The following is a 22,930-nucleotide window of genomic DNA, read 5'->3' on the forward strand; positions in this document are numbered from 1 at the left end:
AGTGCCTCTAGCACTAAAACCACGTGTAAATATACAGCGCTATCAAAAGGAACAACTCATTCTGAGTTGATTCCCCAACAATGTCTGAAGGAAACTCACACTAATGACCATGCGACTTAATGCAAGTTCATGGTAATAAGGTTGGAGAGAGCCAGACTAAACAAATGTGACGCCCTGTTAAGACCCAGCTTCTTAAATCAATTCTCTTGGTTCCAGTACAATCCGCCTACTCTCACCGATCCCAACAGAAGCGATGGGTACTTTCCCACACTGTGACAGCATAGCTATTCAAAGAATTCAATCAGCTGTCTTTTTAATACCCTGAAAATCAGTTATTATAGGATCCAATTTGCATTTGGACCAAATTCAGCACATCCAAATGTTTTTGGATTGGATGGCAGAGTTGTTGACCAGGGCTGGACATAGACAAGGAAATGGCTTTCATGGATTGATGTACATTCAAAGATAATGTGGTTAAAACATTTGCGGACCTCTTTTGTCATTTGGGCAGATTTGGTTTGAAAGCTGAATAATCATAATCAGAGGTGCAATTTTTCCAACAATCTTCTCTCTAATGTTATCCATCTAGTGGGAAATAACACTTGTGAATGTTTCTTTGTTAAAGTTTCATAAACCTGCTCATTTGTTTTACATGGACAAGTAGAACCTGCAAAACTATATGCTTTCATTGGTGGGTTGTTTAAATGAGTAGTTGGTTTTAAGGAGGCCCATTTATTTACACTGATTTAAGGTCAGATCTAGCATACATTGATCATGTTTCTCACGGGGTGATTATATTTTCTTTAAAGGACAACTCCGGTGAGAAATGAACCTAGGGGTAATTAACAGATGGTTACCGAGTAGATCGTTCTCTGGGATGCGTTTTCTTGAAAATCTAATGTAAAGAGTTTTATCTCTAAAAACAGATTAGCTTGTAACACTAGTCTATGGGGCACAGGGTAGACACAGGGTGGTAAAATTAAATCGCTAGTTAATACCACTAACAAGGCTCAAAATAGCCTCATACTAACACAGTAGCATAATGAGGGTTCCTACATGCAAACCGAAGCATTGAGAACTTTGTAAGAGTACAAACAGTTTAATAAGAAGATACGTTGTAAACATAGTGCCTTACGCGTTCACGGACAGGCACCGTCTCGAAAAACAGTCTCGATGAATCGATCTACGAGCGCTGTTCTAAGTGAGCTGGTCGATAGGAATTAAGTTTGTGAAATGTAATTGCATGGACATTTTTATTTTTATTTATTTATTTTCTCTGTTGTGTTCTGTGTTTTCTTCTGGAAACAACGGACCATATGAGATTCCAAGTCACAGTTCATCACTTAGCAAAGCTCTCGTCGCTCGATTCATCGAGACTGTTTTTCGAGACGGTGCCTGTCCGTGAACGCGTAAGGCACTATGTTTACAACGTATCTTCTTATTAAACTGTTTGTACTCTTACAAAGTTCTCAATGCTTCGGTTTGCATGTAGGGACCCTCATTATGCTACCGTGTTAGTGTGAGGCTATTTTTAGCCTTGTTAGTGGTATTAACTAGCGATTTAATTTCACTACCCTGTGCCCCATAGACTAGTGTTATAAGCTAATCTGTTTTTAGAGATAAAACTCTTTACATTCGATTTTCATGAAAACGCATCCCAGAGAACGATCTACTCGCTGACCATCTGTTAATTACCCCTAGGTTAATATCTCACCAGAGTTGTCCTTTAATAAGACGCTATAGATTAGATCGTGCAGGGATCATGTTTGTGACAAATCTTATAAGAGACACGCTAACATCTCCGACAAAGCGCAGGAATGCCATAGCGCCAGAAATGAAAGTAATCACTACATTACGACATTTGACAACTGGGAAAATGCAACAATGCAGCAGTGATGATTTAGGTCTGTCACAACCTTCTGTAAGCAGAGTGATCACACAAACAATTACAGCACTTTCAGAACCTCACATTGTGTCACAGTTCATTTCATTTCCACTGGACCTTCTCACCTTACAGGCTCAAAAAACTGCATTCATGAATATAGAAGGCTTCCCTGGTGTTGTCGGAGTAATCGATGGAACCCACATCCGAATTATTGCACCGTCGGAAGACGAGGACGTTTATGTTAATAGAAAGAGGTACCACAGCATAAACGTTCAAGTTGTTTTCAGTGCAATTGGAAAGAGTGGAACAATGTTTATAATTCGAAGCCAATCAAATACCTTATATTAAATTAACAGCACTTTTTGTGACTATTCGCCTTTTCATGAAAGAACGCTTCCTGTATTCCTCAGTTGTAATACACTTTGGACAAAAGCGTCTGCTAAATAAATAAATGTACATGTAAAAACTGTAAAAATGCTACAGTACAAACCTGTTAAAGCTACACTATGTAACTTTTCTGTCCGCTAGAGGGCGCCTATTCAAAACAAAGGTTTGATGACGGCAAGTTTGAGCACAGAATCTTGGAACGTGGTCTGTGTGAGGTGGAAAGGGGAAAATCGGGATAGGACTCAGGCAGAAATCCTGTTCTTGGATGTTATTATTAACGTTACTGTAATAGGAAGCAGAGCAGGACCGAATGTTGAAGGAGCTGAGCAAGGCTGCTGGAGCGATTGCAGCTGTACTTATTATGACGGGGGCAGTCACCAGCACCATTTCCGCTTTCCAGTCATGAGTATGAGGTAACGCAGCTCCGTTTATCATATTAGATACATTTAAGTCTGTTTAAAATGATGTTATGACATTACTCTGTGCGTTCGCTCAGCGGCTGCTGTGACCCTTGTTGCACATGGCAGTAAGAGTAGAGCGTTTCTGCAGATTAAAACTGGAAACCGAGGGTAACGCAGATATGAAACAATTGACAGGCTAATCCCCCAGATGGCCCGGCTCCTTTGTTAAAATAACAATATTCTCACAATTTACAAATAGGTAGAAACATTTGGGATATTGTAAGAACTCAACTGAACAAATTATATAACACTGACCTGGTGGTTTTTTGGATATTTTACTGCAAAAATACTACACAGTGCACCTTTAACTGCTTTAACTTTAAGTTAGCTTACCATATACGGTGGAAATACTGAGAATGGCGTAACATTGCATTATAAGTCATCTGATTGTACAATATTAAACTTATTAAATAATTATTTTGTAAGTTAAAACCATATCATTTACACATAATTTACAATGGAAAAACAGAAAATTCTAACACTATTATGTAACTATACTATTTAGGTAATGTTTTAACATTATTTTAGTGTCAAGTGAGTATTTTCAGCATTTGTTGTTTTTTCTTCATTTTTGATTTCATTACATATTAATGTAAAAAGTATATTTTGGGAGTTGAAGTTGATTGGTATATTAACATTATAATAAAACATGCGGTAAAAAAGCTATAAAATATACAAGTACCAATGTGCCATTCTATAACATCTGTAAAATTGTCACTGTTTTTCACAGTGAATTTCTTGCAAAAGCAGCTGCTGTTTTTAATGGGATAATTTGATTTTTATTAGGATATTTTTTGTGTAGCTACTGGACAATAAATCTTACCGAAAGCTACCACAGCTTTTAAACCAATGATTTAAGCTTGCTTGATGTTTTCATAAAGCAGAGTCAGACAGTAGAAGTATTTTTTACTTTCTGCTCAAGTTCATTTTTGAAGTATATGTACATTATCAGTTTTTCTTTGGAAATAGCCAAGGAGTTTTCTAGGAAGTTTTACATTGGGTTTTTTGTATGAAGAGGCAAGAGGCGACAGTAGTGAAGTATTTTTACTTTCTACTCAAGTATATGAACTTACATTTTTCAAGTATATGTACTTTATCAGTGTTCTTCTTTGGAAAACTATCACTTTATTCCAAAGCATAATGTCATACTTTTTACTCCACTACGTTTCATAAATAAGTTTTTTTTTTTTTTTTTTTACCATTAATAATTACATATAAAATGTAGAACTTTCTTGTACTCAAGTAAAACTTTGAATTACTTTTACTTGAGGAAAAGTCAGAAAGTGCTAAATGTTTTATGTAATTAAGTATTAAATTATATTCAGTATAAAACGCAGTGCATTAAAAAGTACAATATTATGTTTTGGAATGTTGTGAAGTAACAGTATTCCAAATAAGAACACTGATAAAGTACATATATACTTGAAAAAATTAAGTACATATACTTGAGTAGAAAGTAAAAATACTTCACTACTGTCGCCTCTTCATACAAAAAAAATAATGTGAAACTTCCTAGAAAACTCCTTGGCTGTGGGAAATTTCACAACACAATATCAGTATACTAAAATTGTCTAGAAAGTTACAGAAATGCAGGAGAACAAAATTAAACAATAAAAACCTCTGGCTTTCTTTTTTCCTATCGTACTACACAAAATAGCCTTCTTATCAATGTTCAGAGGAGCTTAGAACTAAAACACTGTTGCCTCTATTACACACAGACCTTAAGACTACAAGCAGTGGAATCAAAATTGACCCCAAACGTAACCTGAAGCCAATGGCTGGTGACTAAAGCAGAAATGGACAGTAAATCTGCTGAGGTCTGTTATTATTTATGTGAATTTTATTTCAAGCATCAAACAGCAGCCAGTTGTAGTTGAGAGCAAATTCGATTCTGGACCACAGTCAAAATCTCAGATTAACTATGGAAGCAGATACAAACTGCAGGTTTGGCCTTTTGTCTACAACTTCAACAAAAGACCTCAAAAGTAGCTTCCATTCCCAAGGTCAAAGAAAAACACATTTTCTCAAGAACGGGCTGTCTTAATAGGGATGTGTGAGACAAGTCAAACAAGGGTTTTGTTTTTTTGTTCTTTTTAACTTTATAATGCCAAGGACCCCCAAATATGATCAACATTTTATGATGGACCCCCTTCCTAAAATCCATCACGTACAGCTCACGTACTGCCTTACAAACCCAGCGAGCAAGATACTATTATGGAAAAAAAAGCTCACTAGAAAGATACAAAGCAAACATACAATTCTGGAAAGTACGAATATGGAAAGAATGGAAAGAAACATTTAGAAATGAAACAGAATGTTCGGTAGACTTTTTTTGGTAAAGCTATTTTGATATATATACACATTTGAGTAGTTTTTAGTAGATAGTAGTTCTCAAGTGTCTTATGACAATTTAAGATGCATTTAAATGTTGATTTGAAAGCAAGCATGAATACATTTTTGGCCCCACTTTATATTAGGTGGGCTTAAGTACTATGTACTTACATCAAAAAATAAGTACAATGTACTTACTGTGTTCAAATTGTATTGCAAAGCACTTTTGCTGATATTGACTTGGATACAGGTATGGTGGTGTGGGTCAGTTTAAGGGTATGGTTAGGTGTAAGGGAAGTGCTAACTGTGTAATTACAAATGTAACTACAGAAATTAATTACAGACGTAATTACATGCAGGTATTTTTAAAATGTAAGTACAATGTTAAAACATGTATGTCCACAATAAGTGCATTGTATCAAATTATTAATTAAAAAGGTTAGTACATAGTAGTTAAGGCCATCTAATATAAAGTGGGTCCAAATTTTTGTCTTTTATGGGGTTTTAATGGAATATCAGTGTGGATATTCTAACAAACTTCTGCTTTCAAACTTCAGAACTAAGAAAGAACTACGTGAGGGAGAGTAAATAAAGACAATGTTTTCATTTCTGGGTGAACAATCACTTTAAGTGAGAGGTCAGATAAGACCAAGGATGGAGAGAGAAAGGCCGAAAGAAGAGATAAACAGGGTGAGGCTGTATAAGGGCCATACTTTCCCTACAAAATCCCAAGAGATGGAAAAACATTTGTGTGCATGTGTGAGAGAAAGATAGAGAGTAAATGAGTGGGAGAAAGAGTTACTGGTAGCTCCACCTTTTCGAGTGGAACAGTGAGATGTAAAGAAAGAGGTGTCTGAGGGTGAAGTTACAGGACAAGAAACATGTGTCTGTTAGATAACATGAAAATGGAGCCTGTATCTCTTTCCTCAAAGCTTTGCCCCAAAACAAGACCCTCTCCAACTGTACACCTGGATATACGCCAGAGAATACTTGCAGTATTCCATATATACAGTGACAGAAGACATGGGTCATTGCACAGCCGTGGAATAAGAGACGTCCTGGGATTCGCAGAAGGCCCAGACAGGCTTGTTGAGCGAGAGGATCGTGTTTTCAGCCCCCTGGTTAGAGTAATAACATCTTCTCCAGGTTCAATGATATAGCTCCAAAGAACCTACAACAGCTGCTTGTGTGGAAGGTCATATCTAACGCTCATTTGTTCACATACCATCTTGGAATGGCTTGGAACGATGGCTTCCATTAGCCAGATCAGAGAACGGCTCATCAGGGAGGGATGAAACAGAAGAGCCTCTTGACAGGAATTCCTGGTCTAAATTTCCACCATTAAATCCCGACACAAGGTAGTTTTAAACAAAAACATTCTTAAAAATCAGTTTAGACTCTAGCAGATGATGGAAGGCTGTTCTTACCATCTGCCTGATTCCACTGAGGACAGTGAACCTTCTCGCCCACATGTGTGGTGATCTGGTTAGTTAAAACCACCTGAGGGAGACAGAAGGGAAACATCTGCAGTGGAGTTCAGTCCATTTTGACTGGATCACACAAAGATAAGAGTAAACAGTCTGCTGACACTATGTAAATTAAAGGTGCAGTGTAGTATTTATGAGGATCTATTGACAGAAATGCAATATAACAAACATGTACTATGTTTTCAGTGATGTATAAAGACTTTACATAATGAACCGTTGTTTCTTTCAACATACACCGCGGGTTCCCTTACAGTGACCTTAAACTTCTCTACAGAGCGCTAGTCACTCTCTGCTCCGACGACAACATTTTTGTCCTGTGATGCCCCCCATAGCTTCTCTATATGCTTTGAAAGGGAGGGGTGAGCGTTGAGTGATTGCAATTCACAACCTCACCCCTAGATGCTGCTAAAATTCAAGCTTTAAACGGATATTGAATTCATCATCACACCATACATCATAACATCATAACATATCTGTTGATATAAAAAGAGCGGCATCTACGCTCATATTAGTCTCTCTGTTTATCCCCAGGTTTATCCCGGATCTGGGCCGTGTCCGAATCGGATGGTGGACCTGCGCCTGGACATGACCAACGCATCCTGGAGTGTCTGCTGAGACCGTGTCAATTGGTGTCTCCTCTGAATTTGCCTCAACTGCACGTCATGCTCAAAAAACCCGTCTCCGGCGCAATAATTCTGATCTTTCATGTATTCATACTCTTGTGTAATCGACGCACCATCCTAAATAAACCCGTCTCTTCCGTGATACCCTGAAATTTTGAATAATCCGATCTAATATGATTTCTGACCTGTAATGTTGCCAGAATAATAATCATACACGGTGTGTTAATATGCCAGAGGAGAACTGGCACCCCGACTGAGTCTGGTTTCTCCCAAGATTTATTTTTCTCCATCATGCCCTGATGGAGATTTGGTTCCTTGCCACTGTCGCCTTTGGCTTGGCTTGCTCAGTTGGGGACACTAAAATTATGATCCAAGTTATTCAACTAGTTATACAGATAAAATTTATGAATTAGGTTTTAATTAATTCTATAAACTATAATACTGATCTGCCAACATTGTCGCTATATGATAAATTAAAATAAGCTGATAACATCACTGTTTTCTCCAGAACGACTGTACAGCCAAATCTAATTTTGATGCAATATTATCAAGTTTGACACTGTGAAGCTGCTTTGACACAATCGTGATTGTAAAAGCGCTATATAAAAGTTGATTGATTGATTGATATAACTCATTACATAATGTTATTTATTGGGCCACGTCATGTATATAAACTACCTTTCAAAAGTTATTAAAATTGAAACAATTTAAAATGTATTTATTTAAATGATAGTTCATGCAAAAATGAGCATTCTGTCATCATTTACTCGCCCTCATGCCATTCCAAATCCATAAGACTTTCGTTTATCTTCAGAACACAGATTAAGATATTTTTTAATGAAATTGTGAGATTTCGGTCCCTCCATTGCCAGCAACGCAACTGACACTTTGACGCTTCAAAAAGTTAATAGAGATCGAAAACGAATCCATATGATTTGAGTGGTTTAGTCCAAATTTTGAGTGACATGGCCGCTTTATATGATGAACCGATTGAAATTAGGCATTTATTCACATATAAACATTGATCATCAAACATAAACAGAAGCTCAACTGAATCTGCTTGATGTGTGAGAACAAACCTCTTGCTGAAGCTCAGACGTGCTGCGTAACACGAGAATGAACCTCGTTGATTCTTGCTGAAGCTCAAACGTGCTGCGCTTCACACGGGAATGAACCTCATTAGTTCTCTCATGTCAAGTGAACACGCCTGAGCTTCCGTTTACAACAACTGATGTGAGTCGATGAATGTTATATGTGAATAAGAGCCTAAATTCAATCTGTTCATCATATAAAGCGATCATGTCTCTTCAGAAAATTTGGACTAAACCGTTCAATTCAAATTGATTAGATTTACAACCCATTTATGAACTTTTTAAAGCATCAAAGTGGTAGTTGCGTAGCTCTCAAAGAAAAAGAAAGCTATCACTTCATCAAAAAGATTTGAATGTGTTCAGAAGATGAACAGAAGTCTTATGGGTTTGGATTGACATGAGGGCAAGTAATTAATGCAAAAATCAAACAATAATGCAAAAAAACTAAAATATTGACTACATTAGTCAGTTTTTAATATTCTGTAGGTGCTCTCGTTATTGCATGCGTTTATATACTTTTTTTTTTTGTAAGACAGCCAGGCCAAAATGTATGTCCTCACAATTTGCCATGTCATCACAAATAAAAAATGGACTCCGAGCAAGCACAACTGTGTAATATGTTTACAAAAAAAAAAATAACAATAATATTTTTCCATTTTATGCATATTATATAAAATGTATTCACATTAAATTGCATTGCAATAAATGGTATTATTGTGAAATGTGAGTTAAGAGGCTTTTCTGATAGGAGACTTCCAGAAACCCGAAGAGAGTTAAAATAATGGACTGTTGAGGCCTTACGTTGAGGCCTTGATGCATGATCTATCTTAAGTACATGAATATTGGAGTTAATTAAAATGTAGTACGGTACTTAAGCTTGTACTCAAAAAGCTAATGTTGAAACTAGGTCAATGTTCTGATTTGAGCAAATGTGCTAGGTAAAGTGATCTAAAGTGAACCACTGCACTAGTGTATATCTTTCATGGCTCTCTTACTCAAGACTACACAAATAAAAACAATAAGCCAAAAAAACATTTCTCTACATTTCTTTATATTTTTAAAACTTGGGAGAACAAACTTAATTACCTCATTACGGTTTGGCTCTAGGTGCTAAAGTGTAAGGTTTTATTTTGGAAACTTAATGGGTTGACCTATTTTATGGTTATGAGCTTTTATGTGTGTGAGGGGGGCTATAACATAGTTACCTACCTCTAAGAGTTATCTACCATATGGTTTCATGTTGAGGCCCATTTCTACTGCTGTAGAAAGCTGTATTAAAACTCACTTGTGGCCACTGGCGTTGTCAAGCACAGACATTTACTGCACTGATTTAAAACACAAAAGCTATCTTTAAAATGATCATGGCTGAAGGGGAACCAGAAGCAAATAACTGCAGATCAGATGAGTTTGGGGTTACAGTCTGGGATGTCCTCTGAGAATAGTTGACTAGTCATTTTAAAATATAGGGGAATGGCCAGTTTTGTATTGTAACACACTTATAATTTTATTGACTAGTTGGTGCTTTGTTGACATTAGAGTCATGTTTAAATATATGTCCATCCTAATTTCCCTCAAGTAACTATAAAACATGATCTGTAACCACATTTTGCAGTGCAACCCATATTAAATCTGAAATAATTTAAAGTCTAATCTTAAATCTGAAAATCTAATTTTAATCTAGAAAAAGAAAAAGTCATGCTGCTGTCATAAAAGCAAAATGAACACATACAAAATACCAAGACTTTTATGTTAATTTCTACTATTTTGATACTAAATGAACATTTTAGGCAGAGACCAAAAATTCTGGATGCTCTTGGTCAAAAAATGCTGAAAATGCTTTTTAAATATTATCTATTTATATTAGTTTTTTTTAATTAAATTCAATGTTTTTTATTGATACAGCATTTAAAACTATAGTCTCTGCTGGTTCTCTAGTCGTTGTCTTTACCCGGTTAAGCAAAGTTCTAAGTTATCTTCGTTGTCGCTGGTTAAGCCCAGTTCCAAGTCGTCTTTGTCGGCATTGAGTCAAACGGCACTCGATCAAGTCAATTGACTCTGCCTAGCTCCAAGGCTCCTTGTCACAGATAATCCCACCCACCCAGCCTCCCTCTCACTCCTCTTCTGCTAAAGCCATCCAGTTCCTCAGCCTCATCTCCACTGATTTTTTTCAGCCCCTCTGCTCCACCAATGATTCCACCCAGCTCCAAATACTTGGGCTTCATCAGCTCCGCTGTGGTCTGTGCATCCTTCGGACTGTGCATCCCTGGACTCCACCTTGGTCCTCCAAACTATCGGCTCCACCTTGGTTTAAAACTCCATCTTCCTCCACCATTGTATGTCATCTCTCAGGCTCCGCCTGGCTTCCTCCTCATTCTGGCTCCACCTTGGACTTCTGAGTCTTCTGAGTGCCTCGACCCTCTTCCCCTCTAGCTCCACCGTGCTCCTTTTTCCCTCTGGTTTCATTATTGTTCTTATTCCCACCATCTCTGCCCCGATCTGCCAAGCTCCACCGTGGCTCTACAGACCTTCGATGTCACCCTGGCTCTAAGTCTCCTCTGGTCCACCTAAGTCCCCCCTGGTCAAGTCTTCAGCTCAATCAGTTGGACTCCTGGCTCCAGCCTGGCTCTCTGCAAAATCAGTTCTGCCGTGAGCCTTTACTATCATGTCTTGTCTAGTTCATAGTCATGTTCAGTCAGGACCACTATTGTCAAAGATGATTGATTGACTGAGGTTTGGATTGCCGGTATGTTTCTTTCCTGGACAAGAACTCCCTGCGCATCCATGCAGCCTAGCATGGATAAGAGCAGGGAGAGTAGTGATAACCCCCCTTATGGTAAACAGAATAGAGCCAACATGATGTATTGTAGGTATCATTGTTTATATTAAATGTACAAAATAATTCAGGAATTTAGTCTGGTTTAAGGGGAATTAGAATACCAAATCCTGACTTGACGAGAGGAGGAGCTGGGGATGGAGGAGGGTAAATGAGCTCTGGAGAAACGCGATAGCTGCTGATAGTATTGAGAAGCTCTCTCTCTCTCTCTCTCTCTCTCTCTCTCTCTCTCTCTCTCTCTCTCTCTCTCTCTATATATATATAAGTTGTATTTCTATAGGTAGACGTGATCAGCTGACAGTCAGCTGATGCGAGATTGACAAACGTGGCCTGCCATAACTGACGCTATACGCTTGATTTCTGTTTTATTGTCTTGTTCAGTTTATTTTCTACTCATAGTTTTTTTTTGTCATTGTTTTCCCTGAGAGCTCGTTCATTCATTAGTGGTCATGGCTCCGGATTAGTTCAAACCTGTTCCATGTTCTGTTGATTATCGTGTATTTTAGCCATCGGTTTTCATCATTTCAACTTGCGTTTAAGTTATGGTATTTGTGTTCTCTTTAGTGTTTATTAAAGTCATTCATGATTGTTCGTTCTGCGTCAATCATGGGATTATCTATACACCTCAAGTGTGACATTAACATACATTTCTAAGTATTTTATGTTTCTCTATAATAATAATAATAATAATAATAATAATAATAATAATAATAATAATAATAATAATTTAAATTTGTAACAATTTTCTGGAATCCGTATTGAATTAACAAATTAACATGAATTTCTAAGTATTTTTTTTTCTCTATAAATAAATAATAATAATACTATTTAAATGTTTAAAATATCATTTGCTGGAAATATGTACTCAATAAAGCAAAACTAAATCAAACTACAGAAGCAGTTAACATACATTAACATTAACTTCCTATTATTTTATACAGTATGTTTCTCTATATAATAATCATAACTTTTTTTATTATAATTGCTTAAAATATGCATTAAATTAGAAAAACACAGACTCAGACTTTTGGGACTCCACTGTATTAATTTAAACTAGTGGATGAGAGGAATACAGACAGAGCTAAAACCTGATCCTGGGTTAGCCCTCTAGCTATTACACTCTTCATGAGCAGGAAGCGGAAAACCATATTCCGGTGCAATCCTACTTTTCCTCTTCTAGATAAATGTGTTGGTGATGCAGGAGGTGAGTAAACGTATGCATCATGAAGATCTTGAGAGTAGTGTGGAAATTCCCAAGATCAAATAACATGGATCAGGCTTAGTGCGGGCCTAGCGAGTTTTTCTAATACATCTGGGCTCTCTCACACACTCTGGTGTTCGAACTATAGAGGTGACTTGAAATACATCACTGAAACGCAGAAACATAAATGTGTAGCGACACCTTGTGGTTGACCGTATGTACTACAAGTGCGGAAATTTGCAACATTCAGATGTACACAACCATGTAAACAATCTTACTGGGATGCAGAACTCCTGTGAGAGGTATTTCAGTACAGCAGCTTCCTGGCCCAGTAAGTTACTCCTGTGCATTAGATTACCCGGCAGCGACGTGTCAAACTCCTTCCTTACGACAGAGGCCACAGAATCCAAAATAAGGAGCCCCACTCGACAAGCAATAATGTCCTCCTCCAGACGCTCCAGCCTGTGTAACATCAGAGCAGCAATAAAACGCCCCACTAATGTGTGTTCACAAGCTTAAATACAGCCTGGCCTAGCGTTAGAGACTATCATCATCTCACACTTCCTTTGTGCAATAACGCTGTAATCAATTTTAAATTCAGGATTTGCATTCATTACATTTACATATTACTTTTACATTCATGCATTTAGCAGTCAATTGTATCCAACGTGAATTCAGTTGCATTTGTTATTGTAAACAATACTGGTGAATGAATGGTTTGGAATAATTGCTTTTATGTTTTTGAAAGGTATATGCTCACCAAGGTTGCTATTATTTGTTCAAAAATACAGTCAAAACAGTAATATTGTAAAGTAGTATTACAAGTTCATTACAAGTTACAGTATTAAAGGGTTAGTTCACCCAAAAATGAAAATGATGTCATAAATTACTTACCCTAATGTTATTCCACACCCGTAAGACCTTCGTTCATCTTCAGAACACAAATTATGATTTATTTATTTTTTGAAATCGGATAGCTCAGATAGGCCTCCATTGACACCGATGTTATTTCCTCTCTCAAGACCCATAAAAGGCACTAAAGACGTCGCTACAATGCCCATTTCACTACAGAGGTTCACAATAATTTTATGAAGCAACGAGAATAGTTTTTTTTGCGCATAAAAACTAAATAACTACTTGTATAGGGGATGGATCGATTTCAAAACAAAGTTTCACTGTTCAAAATCAGCGGATTGATTCACGATTCGGATTAATACACTTGTTAATTCGGATTAATACACTTGTCAACAAGACACGCTATTTGCACTTAGTGTGAATAAACACTCTCACTTTCATTTCTATTTACTTAGTGTGAATAGAAATTAAAAACACCTTATATTCTAGTGTGCAGAATTATTAGGCACGTTTTCTTTTACAGATCAAATGTGCCAAAAAAGAGATTTAACTCAAGACTGAAAATTCAAAAATTATGAAATGCCCATGAGAAGGATACAATACTAATACAATACTAGAAATTGCAAATTGGGAGTTCCTTTTTAGTGAATCTCTGCAAAACGGACTTCAGGATAGGAGATGGACTAAAACTGAAGTCCCAAAACTTATTTTCTTTAGATTTTGGAAGATGAATTCTTCAAATAATGGTATGATGGTGCTGTTCACTCTCAATCTATCTGTCTATTAAGCCTATAAAAAAAGACAGTCATCATGTATTTTACAACACTTCAGCTTGTTATTCTTATTAGGGCGGGCACTTTTTTTTGGATTCGTTATCTAACTTAGGTCTCTGAGATCCTGACACCTTGCACAAATGGTGGTGCTGGAGACTAAAAGGTTCCTAATGGTTTCATGTGATTTTTATATAACCTTGTGTGTTTGTGACAGTTTACGTGAAAGAGAACTTCGCTTAAAACTCACAGGACACCCTGCCTGACAGCCACCTGATACAGATAATGAACTTTCATGATGATAAAGAACTGCAATGTCATGCGAGAGTGACCATTGTAGATAAAATCACAGCCAATTTTAGTTTATGACAAGGTATCAGAGGCACAAGCTGTACAGGCTCCACCCTCTTCTGAGGAACAATAGCTCATTTGCATTTAAAGATGCATGCACCAAAACAGCATGTTTTTTCTTCCACTCAAAAATGTACAACATGGTATACAAAAAATCTGTGGGGTATTTGGGGCTGAAACTTCAAAGACACATTCTGGGGACACCTGACACTTATATTACATCTTGTGAAAAGGGGCATATTAGGTCAACTTTAAGCCTTTAAAGACATAGTTTGTTCAGAAAACCACTGTTTTGTTTTGTTTTGATCTTTCCCTGCTATGCCAAAACATAGAGAACCATGATTTAAAACATGTCAGTTTTGTATGACACCCCTAATTTTTTATAGAAAACAATTACTTAATTGTAATAATATGACTGTTTTTACTGTATTTTTGTATATTAATAAGATAATGCAGCCTCGCTGAGCATAAGAAACACCTTTAAAAAAAACATTATTTCTTTGATTGATAGTGAACATTTTATCACATCATGTCACGCATTCCCTTGCTAGCGCCATGCTCTGTTGTTAAAGCTAAAGGAAACTGATCACCTAAAAGCTCTGCATAGGAATTTGATTCATGAATTGAGCTGAAGTATACTAAATTAAATTGTATTATATTTGTTTTGGGAGGTGATCTAACCTATTCAGGACATCCTGACAGGTCAATTCCCTGAAGAGATGAACACGAGATGCCATCTCCAGCAGCCGTGCCTTCACTGAGAAGAATTCTGGGAATCTTGCCTGTGCCATTTCTATCAATCTTAGAGAGGAAGAAGGTTATTTAAAGAGGAAACACAAAATCCGCAGATCAGAGAGAGCGTGCAAACTTTTTAAACACCTTTCAGCAGAGAAAGCCGACTCTGTGTCGATGTAGATGACTCCACTGTCCAGACCTCCCATACTCTTTGGCAGTGTAGCCAAAACGCTGAGCATAATACAGAACTGAGTCTTTCCACAGCCCGATGGGCCGGTCACCTGACAAATAAAACAAAGACGGTCATGCTTACTTAAAAAGAATTCCAAATTGAGTTATTGGTGAGTATACAAACGTTTAAAGAATGCCTTAAACAGTTGAAAAAGAAAAAGCATGTGTAACAGTACATGGGTCTGTGCGTCAGGTCTTAAAGGGTTACTTCACCGCTTTTTCATATTAACCTATGTTATTCCCTTAACTAAAACGAGTTGATACATACCTCTCTCGTCTCAGTGCGTGCACTTAACCTCTCTGACGCGCGGTGATTATCTGATAGCATTTAGCTTAGCCCACTAAGCCCAGTTCATTCACTATGGAACCAAACAGAGATCAAGTTAGAAGTACCAAACACCTCCATCTTTTCCCTATTTAAATACAGTTACACAGAAACATCTTTCCTCACACCTCCCCCTCACTCTCTCATTTCTGTCAATAGGGAGATGTGAGGGAAGATGTTTCGGCCGGGACTTTTTACTGCGCCGAGCCGAAGTACTCTCAGAAGTGCTATTCCGCCATACATTATAGTTCTCCTTTTTAATCCGATTAGAAACGCGCCACGTTTTATTTTGTCACCATACTTGATCGTTCAACTACTCGTGTAACTGTATTTAAATAGGGAAACGTGGAGGTGTTTGGTAATTCTAACTTGATCTCTGTTTGGTACCATAGTGAATGAACTGGGCTTAGGGAGCTAAGCTAAATGCTATCAGATCGTCACTGCGTGTCAGAGAGATTAAGTGCACGCACTGAGACGAGAGAGGTATGTATCAACTCGTTTAAGTTAAGGGAATAACATAGTTTAATATGAAAAGGCAGTGAAGTATCCCTTTAAATTGAGAGCAGCCAAGCATATTGTTCCTGCTGCCAGATTATGAGATAATATTAAAAATATTTTGATAGCCATTTTCCCCCAGGGTTTCAATGCCAATATTGTGGCCAATGAGAACACCACAATTTTGTGTATGGATCGTAACTTTTGAAGACAAATAGTAAAGGTGACTGCATATACGTGCAAGTTCTTCATTTAGTAACCAAAGTTAACCCAAGCGCTCTTTGGTGACGTGAATGCTTGCTTTACAGTTGATCATCTGTCCATCATCATATAAGCCCACCCTGACAATTTGATTGGTCCGTGTCGGTACACAATCCGTTCCACCTGCATGATCCTTTCTACGCATGCGGAGTGGACTCTTTAGAAAACGCACATGCGGAAATGATAATTCTGTTTTGCAAGGATTTACGACACTGCATGATCTTTTCCATGCATGCGGATAATTGTACTGCGACACTTAAGAGAAAAGAAAGAGAGAAAGAGAGTGTGAATATGTGTGTGTGTGTGTGTGTGTGTGTGTGTGTGTGTGTGTGTGTGTGTGTGTGTGTGTGTGTGTGTGTGTTTGAGAGGGAGCGGGAGTGTGTGTGTGTGTGTGTAAGAGAGAGATAATTTTTACTCTTAAATAAAACTTGTGTGCACACATGCTTATTTAAAGTCATTTCCATTGTCAATTTGAAATACATAATATTTCCCCACACTTGTTTGTAGTTAACGCAAGTTGTGCTGCCTTGCCGTCAAGTGTTTCATTAGCAGGTACCGATAGTGTAGGAAAACCGTGACGTTTTCTAATACATAATTACGTGCATGCGTGAAACGTGTGAAGCGGATCATGCAGGTGGAACGGATCGTGTACCCACAGTCCGAACAGCTCTGGTTGGAGTAGCTCCACAACGGATCAAGTCCAGAACGAACTTCCCGACCTCAAATGTTGTGGACTGACATCCAAGCTAATTAGGATACCAAGTAAAGATCATGTTCTGTGATATTTTAATATTTTGTCATACCGTAAATATATATGTAAATAGACTTCATTTGGACAACTTTAAAGGCAATTTTCATAATATTTAGATTTTTTTGCACCCTCAGATTCCAGATTTTCAAATAGATGTATCTCTGCCAAATATTGTCCTCTCTTAACAAACCATACATCAATGGGTGCACATTTCAAAATGATCCTTATGACAGGTTTTGATAGTCAAAAAGTCATATACAAAAAGTGTGCACCCAGCTTAAGTATAACTTTTTGAATGATTTCATAATTATGATTTACAAGATGTATTTTTATTTTTTCTTATGTAGCAGAAACAGGCTTCAGCAGCATGATGGTGAATACATGGAATGATATCAATTTAGGGTGAACTATTCCTTAAAGCTGATACAAAATTAGACTACTGTACCTCAGTGAGAGCACCCCGTGGCAGACCTCCCTGCAGTAATCTGTCAAGGGCAGGAAGTGATGTGGAGAACCACAGCTCTCCCTTTTTCCTCCATAAATCCAGTGCCTGCCAACAAAAACAACATCACTAATAATAATGTAAGACTCAGAATCAACAGGACCTGATTGGGTGCGTAACTTACGGTCGTCACAGCCGGTACACAAGCTTTACCGACTAGACGCAGGAGCTCCAGAGAGGCTGGATAACTGAGTCCAGCCAGGCGCATGAGCTCCACGGGAGTGGTGGACAGAACATCCTACAGGCCAGAGTTACACACGTCTTCTCTTTACGATGATTCCTCCAAGAGGTGGTCGTAATATAATAAAAGAGCAGGATGCTTGAATTATCTTACCTGGCAGGTTTCCACCTGATGCCGCTTGAGTCGCTCGCAGAGATCAGCTGAGACGCCCGTCCTCCTTAACTTCTTACTTGCCATTGACACAAAACCCTTAAGAGTTATGCGATCGTGATATAACTATAATAGGCTGAATGACAACCTTCGGTGACGACTGTACACATGATACGTTACAGACAGCTTTAGATTTTGGGCTTGATTTAAAAAAAAAAAACGTTATGAGTTTTGCGAAGCGCGCCCGGAAACAAGACAACAACAAAAAAAAAAAAACAGCGCAAGTGGATTGTGGGTAATGTAGTTAAAATTTGTATTATGAAAAAATGACTTTGGACTTATTAACCAAAATTTAAATCAGTACAAAAATAAATAAGTTAATATTCTGGCATATACTGTTGGCTAGAGGAACATATGTTTTCTGTCTACTTTGTTTTTTGAAAATTAATAATTCTAGTAAAACTGTAGGCCTAGCTAGTAATTTATTATTATTAGTAGTAGTAGGCTAGTAGTAGTAGTAGTAGTAGTGTAGCCTAGTAGTATTATTAGTATTATTATTCAGTATGATTACATTATAACATCAAATATGACGGTTCAGCCGTGGGTAATTTGTGGTTTTTACTTACCTGTGAGTAGGCTATGTGATATTTATTAATCATAAATTTATAATGACAAAAATTATATTTTTCAGTGGGCCACTTTTAACAAAATTATTTGATAACTGATCATGACACTGAAAGGAATTATGTTTATTTAAAAATGTATAGGGTATGCCACAAGCAATAATGATGAAGTTGTGTTTATAAAGAATGTTACGATTTAACAGCTGAAAATAAATCATAATTCACCATATTTGTTTGTCTTGGTTTGATTAAATGCTTTCCTATTGAACCTCTTAATGTTTTGATAACCTTGGTGATCCTCCCAAGTTATTTTTGTCATGCCTCGCTGTCAACTCTGCCCTATGACGTCAGTCCGATGGAGGTCTTTTTATGGTTTTCTCATTTTAATAATCTTGGGAATTTTCTTGAGATGAGACTTAATTTACACCTGCATGGAGGAGAAGCAAGGTGTGGTGAGATTCAACAAATTTCAGGGTTACACAAACAGAAGAGAAAGAAAACAGACTGAAGATTTAAAAGTGAAAAGTTTAGTTCTTTAACTGTAAAAAAAAAAAAAAAAAAAAAAAAAAAAAAAAAATTCCTTAAATTTTTAAGTACAATCACCTTGAATGTTTAAGTCATTTCAACTTAAAAACTAAACAAAAAAAAAACGTTAAAAAAATGTTTAAATATAGTTCAACTTACTTTGATGAGTAAATGTAAAAACATGTTTATCATATTTTTACAGTGATCCGAGAATAAAGAGTTCCAACATTCTTAGCTAAAAATGCAAGGGAATGGCGATGATAAATAATAAATTAAACAATTTCTCACAATATTTTAACATGTGTGAGGGCCGAAGTACCAAATCTTCAAAAATAGTTTAGAGTCATTATGGCTTTTGAAAAAAACGATGCCTTTTTTAGAGTGCATAATAGTCGCAAAATCAAGTGACCAAGCTTTTGAGGAGATCACTGTGATAAAATCAGCACCAGAAATATTTTTAACATCTGAAAATCAAATCAAACTGCCCTAAATGCCCTTTTTAAATGAAAGAAATGCTCTAGAGAAACTCACTGACCGTTCACAAAGGTTCTTTGAGCCCACAAGTACTTGAGAAAGCTCTCATATGGCATCTGACGGCCGGTGTGAAGTTGGACTGAGACACACAGGAGGGCCATGTATGGACAAAGTATCGGGCCTGTCTTTCACTATCTCTATACCTGATAGAGATAAGCACCCTGTCAGTCCATGTCCTCTGTTTAAAATAGACTAAGAGGAATTACTGCGGATACATCTGGCCGATATAAATATAATGTATAGTTTTAATATAAAATGCATCATTTGTAAAATATTTAATGCAGAACTCAAAACATAATTATTTCACCTGCTAATTATAAATGCCCTGTGAAAGAAAAAAGACATTGTTTTCATCAATTTACATTAACTGCTTGAAATACAGAAACAGGCAGGACTTTTATAAAACCTAAACTGAAGTTTAAAGTTTTTTTTTCCAGTACCGTTTACAAAACTAGTAACTTCCACTGAAAAAAAAAAAACTTTAAACTTCAGAAATGGCCTACAAGGGTCAAAATGGATAAATGTGTATCTCACACGTTATATTCCTTCTCTTGCTTTCTCTTTTAGAGGGTAAAAAACAGCATGTATATGAGTAATGTAAGCCACTTTCCACAGCGGGAACTTTCCCCAGGGGCTAGGGACTTTGGGGTGGTAGTTTGTGTGTTTCAACCGCAGGAAATGGGGTCTAAACAAAGTTCAGGGTAAAGATTTACCCTGGGTAAGGCTTTCCTGGGTAAGGCTTTCCTGTAGCTCAACCAGTAGAGCAAGGTGCTGGCAGCGCCAAGGTCATGGGTTCGATTCCTAGGGAATGCAAGAACTGACAAAAAAGTAAAATGTGTACAATGCAATGTAAGTCGCTTTGGATAAAAGCGTCTGCCAAAAGCATGCATGACTGTTAAATGTCAAAGATTTCATCCTCAAAACAGCCCCACTTGCGAGGTAGTAGTTTTTCAAAGTTCAGGACCTTTTGGGGGTTGGAATTGAGCGCTGAACATGCTGATTGGGTGAGCTCAAGCAGCATTTTATTTCAACATAAAAGTCTGTTGCGGAGCTTGCAGTATAAGAGTTGTTTGCTATTCTAATCAACAATGGAGTGTAAAAAATACGACAGATGGGCCGACGATGAGGTTCAGGCTTTATTAAGTTTATTTGCGGAGGACGAAATCCAGTGGGCTCTGGAAAGTCGCGTGCAGTCCTTCGTCACCGGACTTAGGGCGTTTTCACACCTGAAAGTCCGCACCAAGGTCCGAACCAAAGTTTGTGTTTGGACATTTGGTTCTTTTTGGTTTGCTTTCACATTGCAGTTATGTTAGCGCACCAAAGAACTTTACATGACGCACTGGCGTCCTGTCGTCATCATCTATGTGGGCTGCATCTTAACATTGATTGGTTTGTTAGCGGACGTGCGTCTGACGTCAGTGTGTTGTCAATTCAGCGGCTAACTTTGACAAGAATGAATGAACAGACGCATCGTTGCCAATAATGTTAATATTATGGCATTACTATCTGCAGCACTAACTATACTCGAGGCAAATTCACCAAATGAACGTCCTCGTTGTGCAAACATTTTATCGGCACCGACAGGAAAGGAGGAGCTCCTAGAAGACAGGCTTTTTAGCCAAACAATGTATTTTATTTTATAGCCTAGTTATGTTTAAATATTATAATGTTATTTTTAAATTTCATCTAGGCTATATTGATTATGAAACGTGCACAGATGTGCAAAGACATCGAGTCAGAAATAATTTTGACCACTTCATTAGATTTGTTTTGTAGAAAGCTTTATTTTGTATCTTAATTTTAATAAATGTTTAATCGTTTGCCTGAATTTAATAAATAAGCTTAAATAAATAATATAGCAGACATCCCGTGACGGAGTGATCATTTGTGTTGCACATGAACTGGAGCGGTCGCATAACTAAACTGAAACTCATATAGTCAAGCAGAGCACGCTGTTCACGCGAGCTGACATGAGTACACAAGCGGTTCTGGTTAAAATGCTGCGCGATCACTGCTGCTTACATGTGCTGTGAGTTTAATCTGTGTTTTTTCACTAATCCTACACCAGAACTTCCTGTAAATGGTCTGACAGTCCGAACTATACAGAAAATGCTTTCACACAAGAAACGAACCAAACCTTTGTTCAGTTTGGTCCGGACCGAGACTACCTCTTGACGTCGGACCAAATTTCGTCTGTTTGGTCCGGACCGTGGTCCGAGGGAGGTTTCACACCTGTAATTTTGGTTCGTACCAAACTGAAAAGTCCGAAAATCCGGACCAAACAAGGTAGGTGTGAAAGCACCCTTAATCTTCACTGTACTTTAGACCACGAGGGAAATGCAGACAGCAACAGGTCTGAGGGAAAAAGAGTTCCTGGGAAAAAAGGTCCTGGGACAAATTGTTCTGGTTAATTTAGGTGGAAACGTTTTTATTCAGTCTTTAAATTCACTTCAAATTAAAGCCGTGTAAATTAAACCACAGGAACTTTCCCCAGGAACTAAGAACTTTGGGGTGGTACTTCATATGTTTCCACCTCAGGGACTAGGGTCTAAATTAAGTTCTGTGTAAAAAACTCAGAAAGTCCCTGCTCAAGAGTTACTGCAGTATTTTTGCAAAGTTCAGGAACTTTCAGGGTTGGGACTTGGGCGAACATGCTGATATGAGTTCACACAGCATTTTGATTGTTTGACTCCAATTTTCAACCAAATAATTCAACCAAAACTTTATGTTGTGTTGCGTGCAGTAAGAGTTGTTTGCTATTTGAATCAACAATGGAGTTTAAAAAATACGACAGATGGACCAACGATGAGGTTCAGGCTTTAGCTTATATGCAGAGGACGAAATCCAGCAGGAACTGGAAATGGCGACCGGCAATGAAACTGTTCACCTACATCACCTGACTAATTTGCGTAATCTTCACAGTACTCTAAAGACTACGATGGAAACACAAACAGTAACAGGTCAAGGGAGAAAAAAGTTTCATGGGACAAATAGTTCTGGATAATTTCAGTGGAATTTTGGCAGAAGCCTGGTTTAACAACCCTTGTTGTGAAAATCAAATTTGTTGATGTTGTTTATATGTACAAGTGGTGTTTTTAAACTGCTTTAAGACAAACCATGTGCAACTTCATCAGTAGTTTATCTTTAAACCTGTATAGTGTCTCAAAAACACATTTTTGACACGCCCGTTTCCTCAAATCACAAACATGTAACCAATGGGTCAAAATGGGGGGCAGAGCGTTTCTCCACTGACGTTCTATGATGTTCAAAGCATTTCTAAAGATGCTTCTTTTTATAAGGCAGTTGTCTATGGTGAACGGGAACATGCTGTGTGTAACATTA

The 22,930-nt window shown here is 37.5% G+C and overlaps 1 protein-coding gene across 2 annotated transcripts in view; it reads right to left on the reverse strand.

Moving 5' to 3' along the window:
• The window catches only part of rad51b (RAD51 paralog B), a 61,039-nt gene extending 42,935 nt beyond the window's left edge, over positions 1 to 18,104 (reverse strand). Inside the window, exons 1-7 of one of the 2 annotated variants that reach the window (XM_067417246.1) lie at positions 17,910 to 18,104; positions 17,700 to 17,813; positions 17,519 to 17,623; positions 15,155 to 15,291; positions 14,957 to 15,076; positions 12,578 to 12,761; positions 6,492 to 6,564 (exon numbers count right to left, since the gene is read on the reverse strand). In XM_067417246.1, the coding sequence (XP_067273347.1) occupies positions 6,492 to 6,564; positions 12,578 to 12,761; positions 14,957 to 15,076; positions 15,155 to 15,291; positions 17,519 to 17,623; positions 17,700 to 17,813; positions 17,910 to 17,993 (817 nt within the window). In that variant the 5' untranslated portion in view covers positions 17,994 to 18,104. Of the gene's footprint in view, positions 1 to 6,491; positions 6,565 to 12,577; positions 12,762 to 14,956; positions 15,077 to 15,154; positions 15,292 to 15,509; positions 15,601 to 17,518; positions 17,624 to 17,699; positions 17,814 to 17,909 lie in introns of those variants that run through there. The other variant, XM_067417248.1, reaches the window with a different exon arrangement.
• Positions 18,105 to 22,930: the final 4,826 nt, after the last annotated feature.

Source organism: Pseudorasbora parva, chromosome 15, assembly GCF_024679245.1.
Source record: "Pseudorasbora parva isolate DD20220531a chromosome 15, ASM2467924v1, whole genome shotgun sequence".
NCBI classification, from domain to species: domain Eukaryota; kingdom Metazoa; phylum Chordata; class Actinopteri; order Cypriniformes; family Gobionidae; genus Pseudorasbora; species Pseudorasbora parva.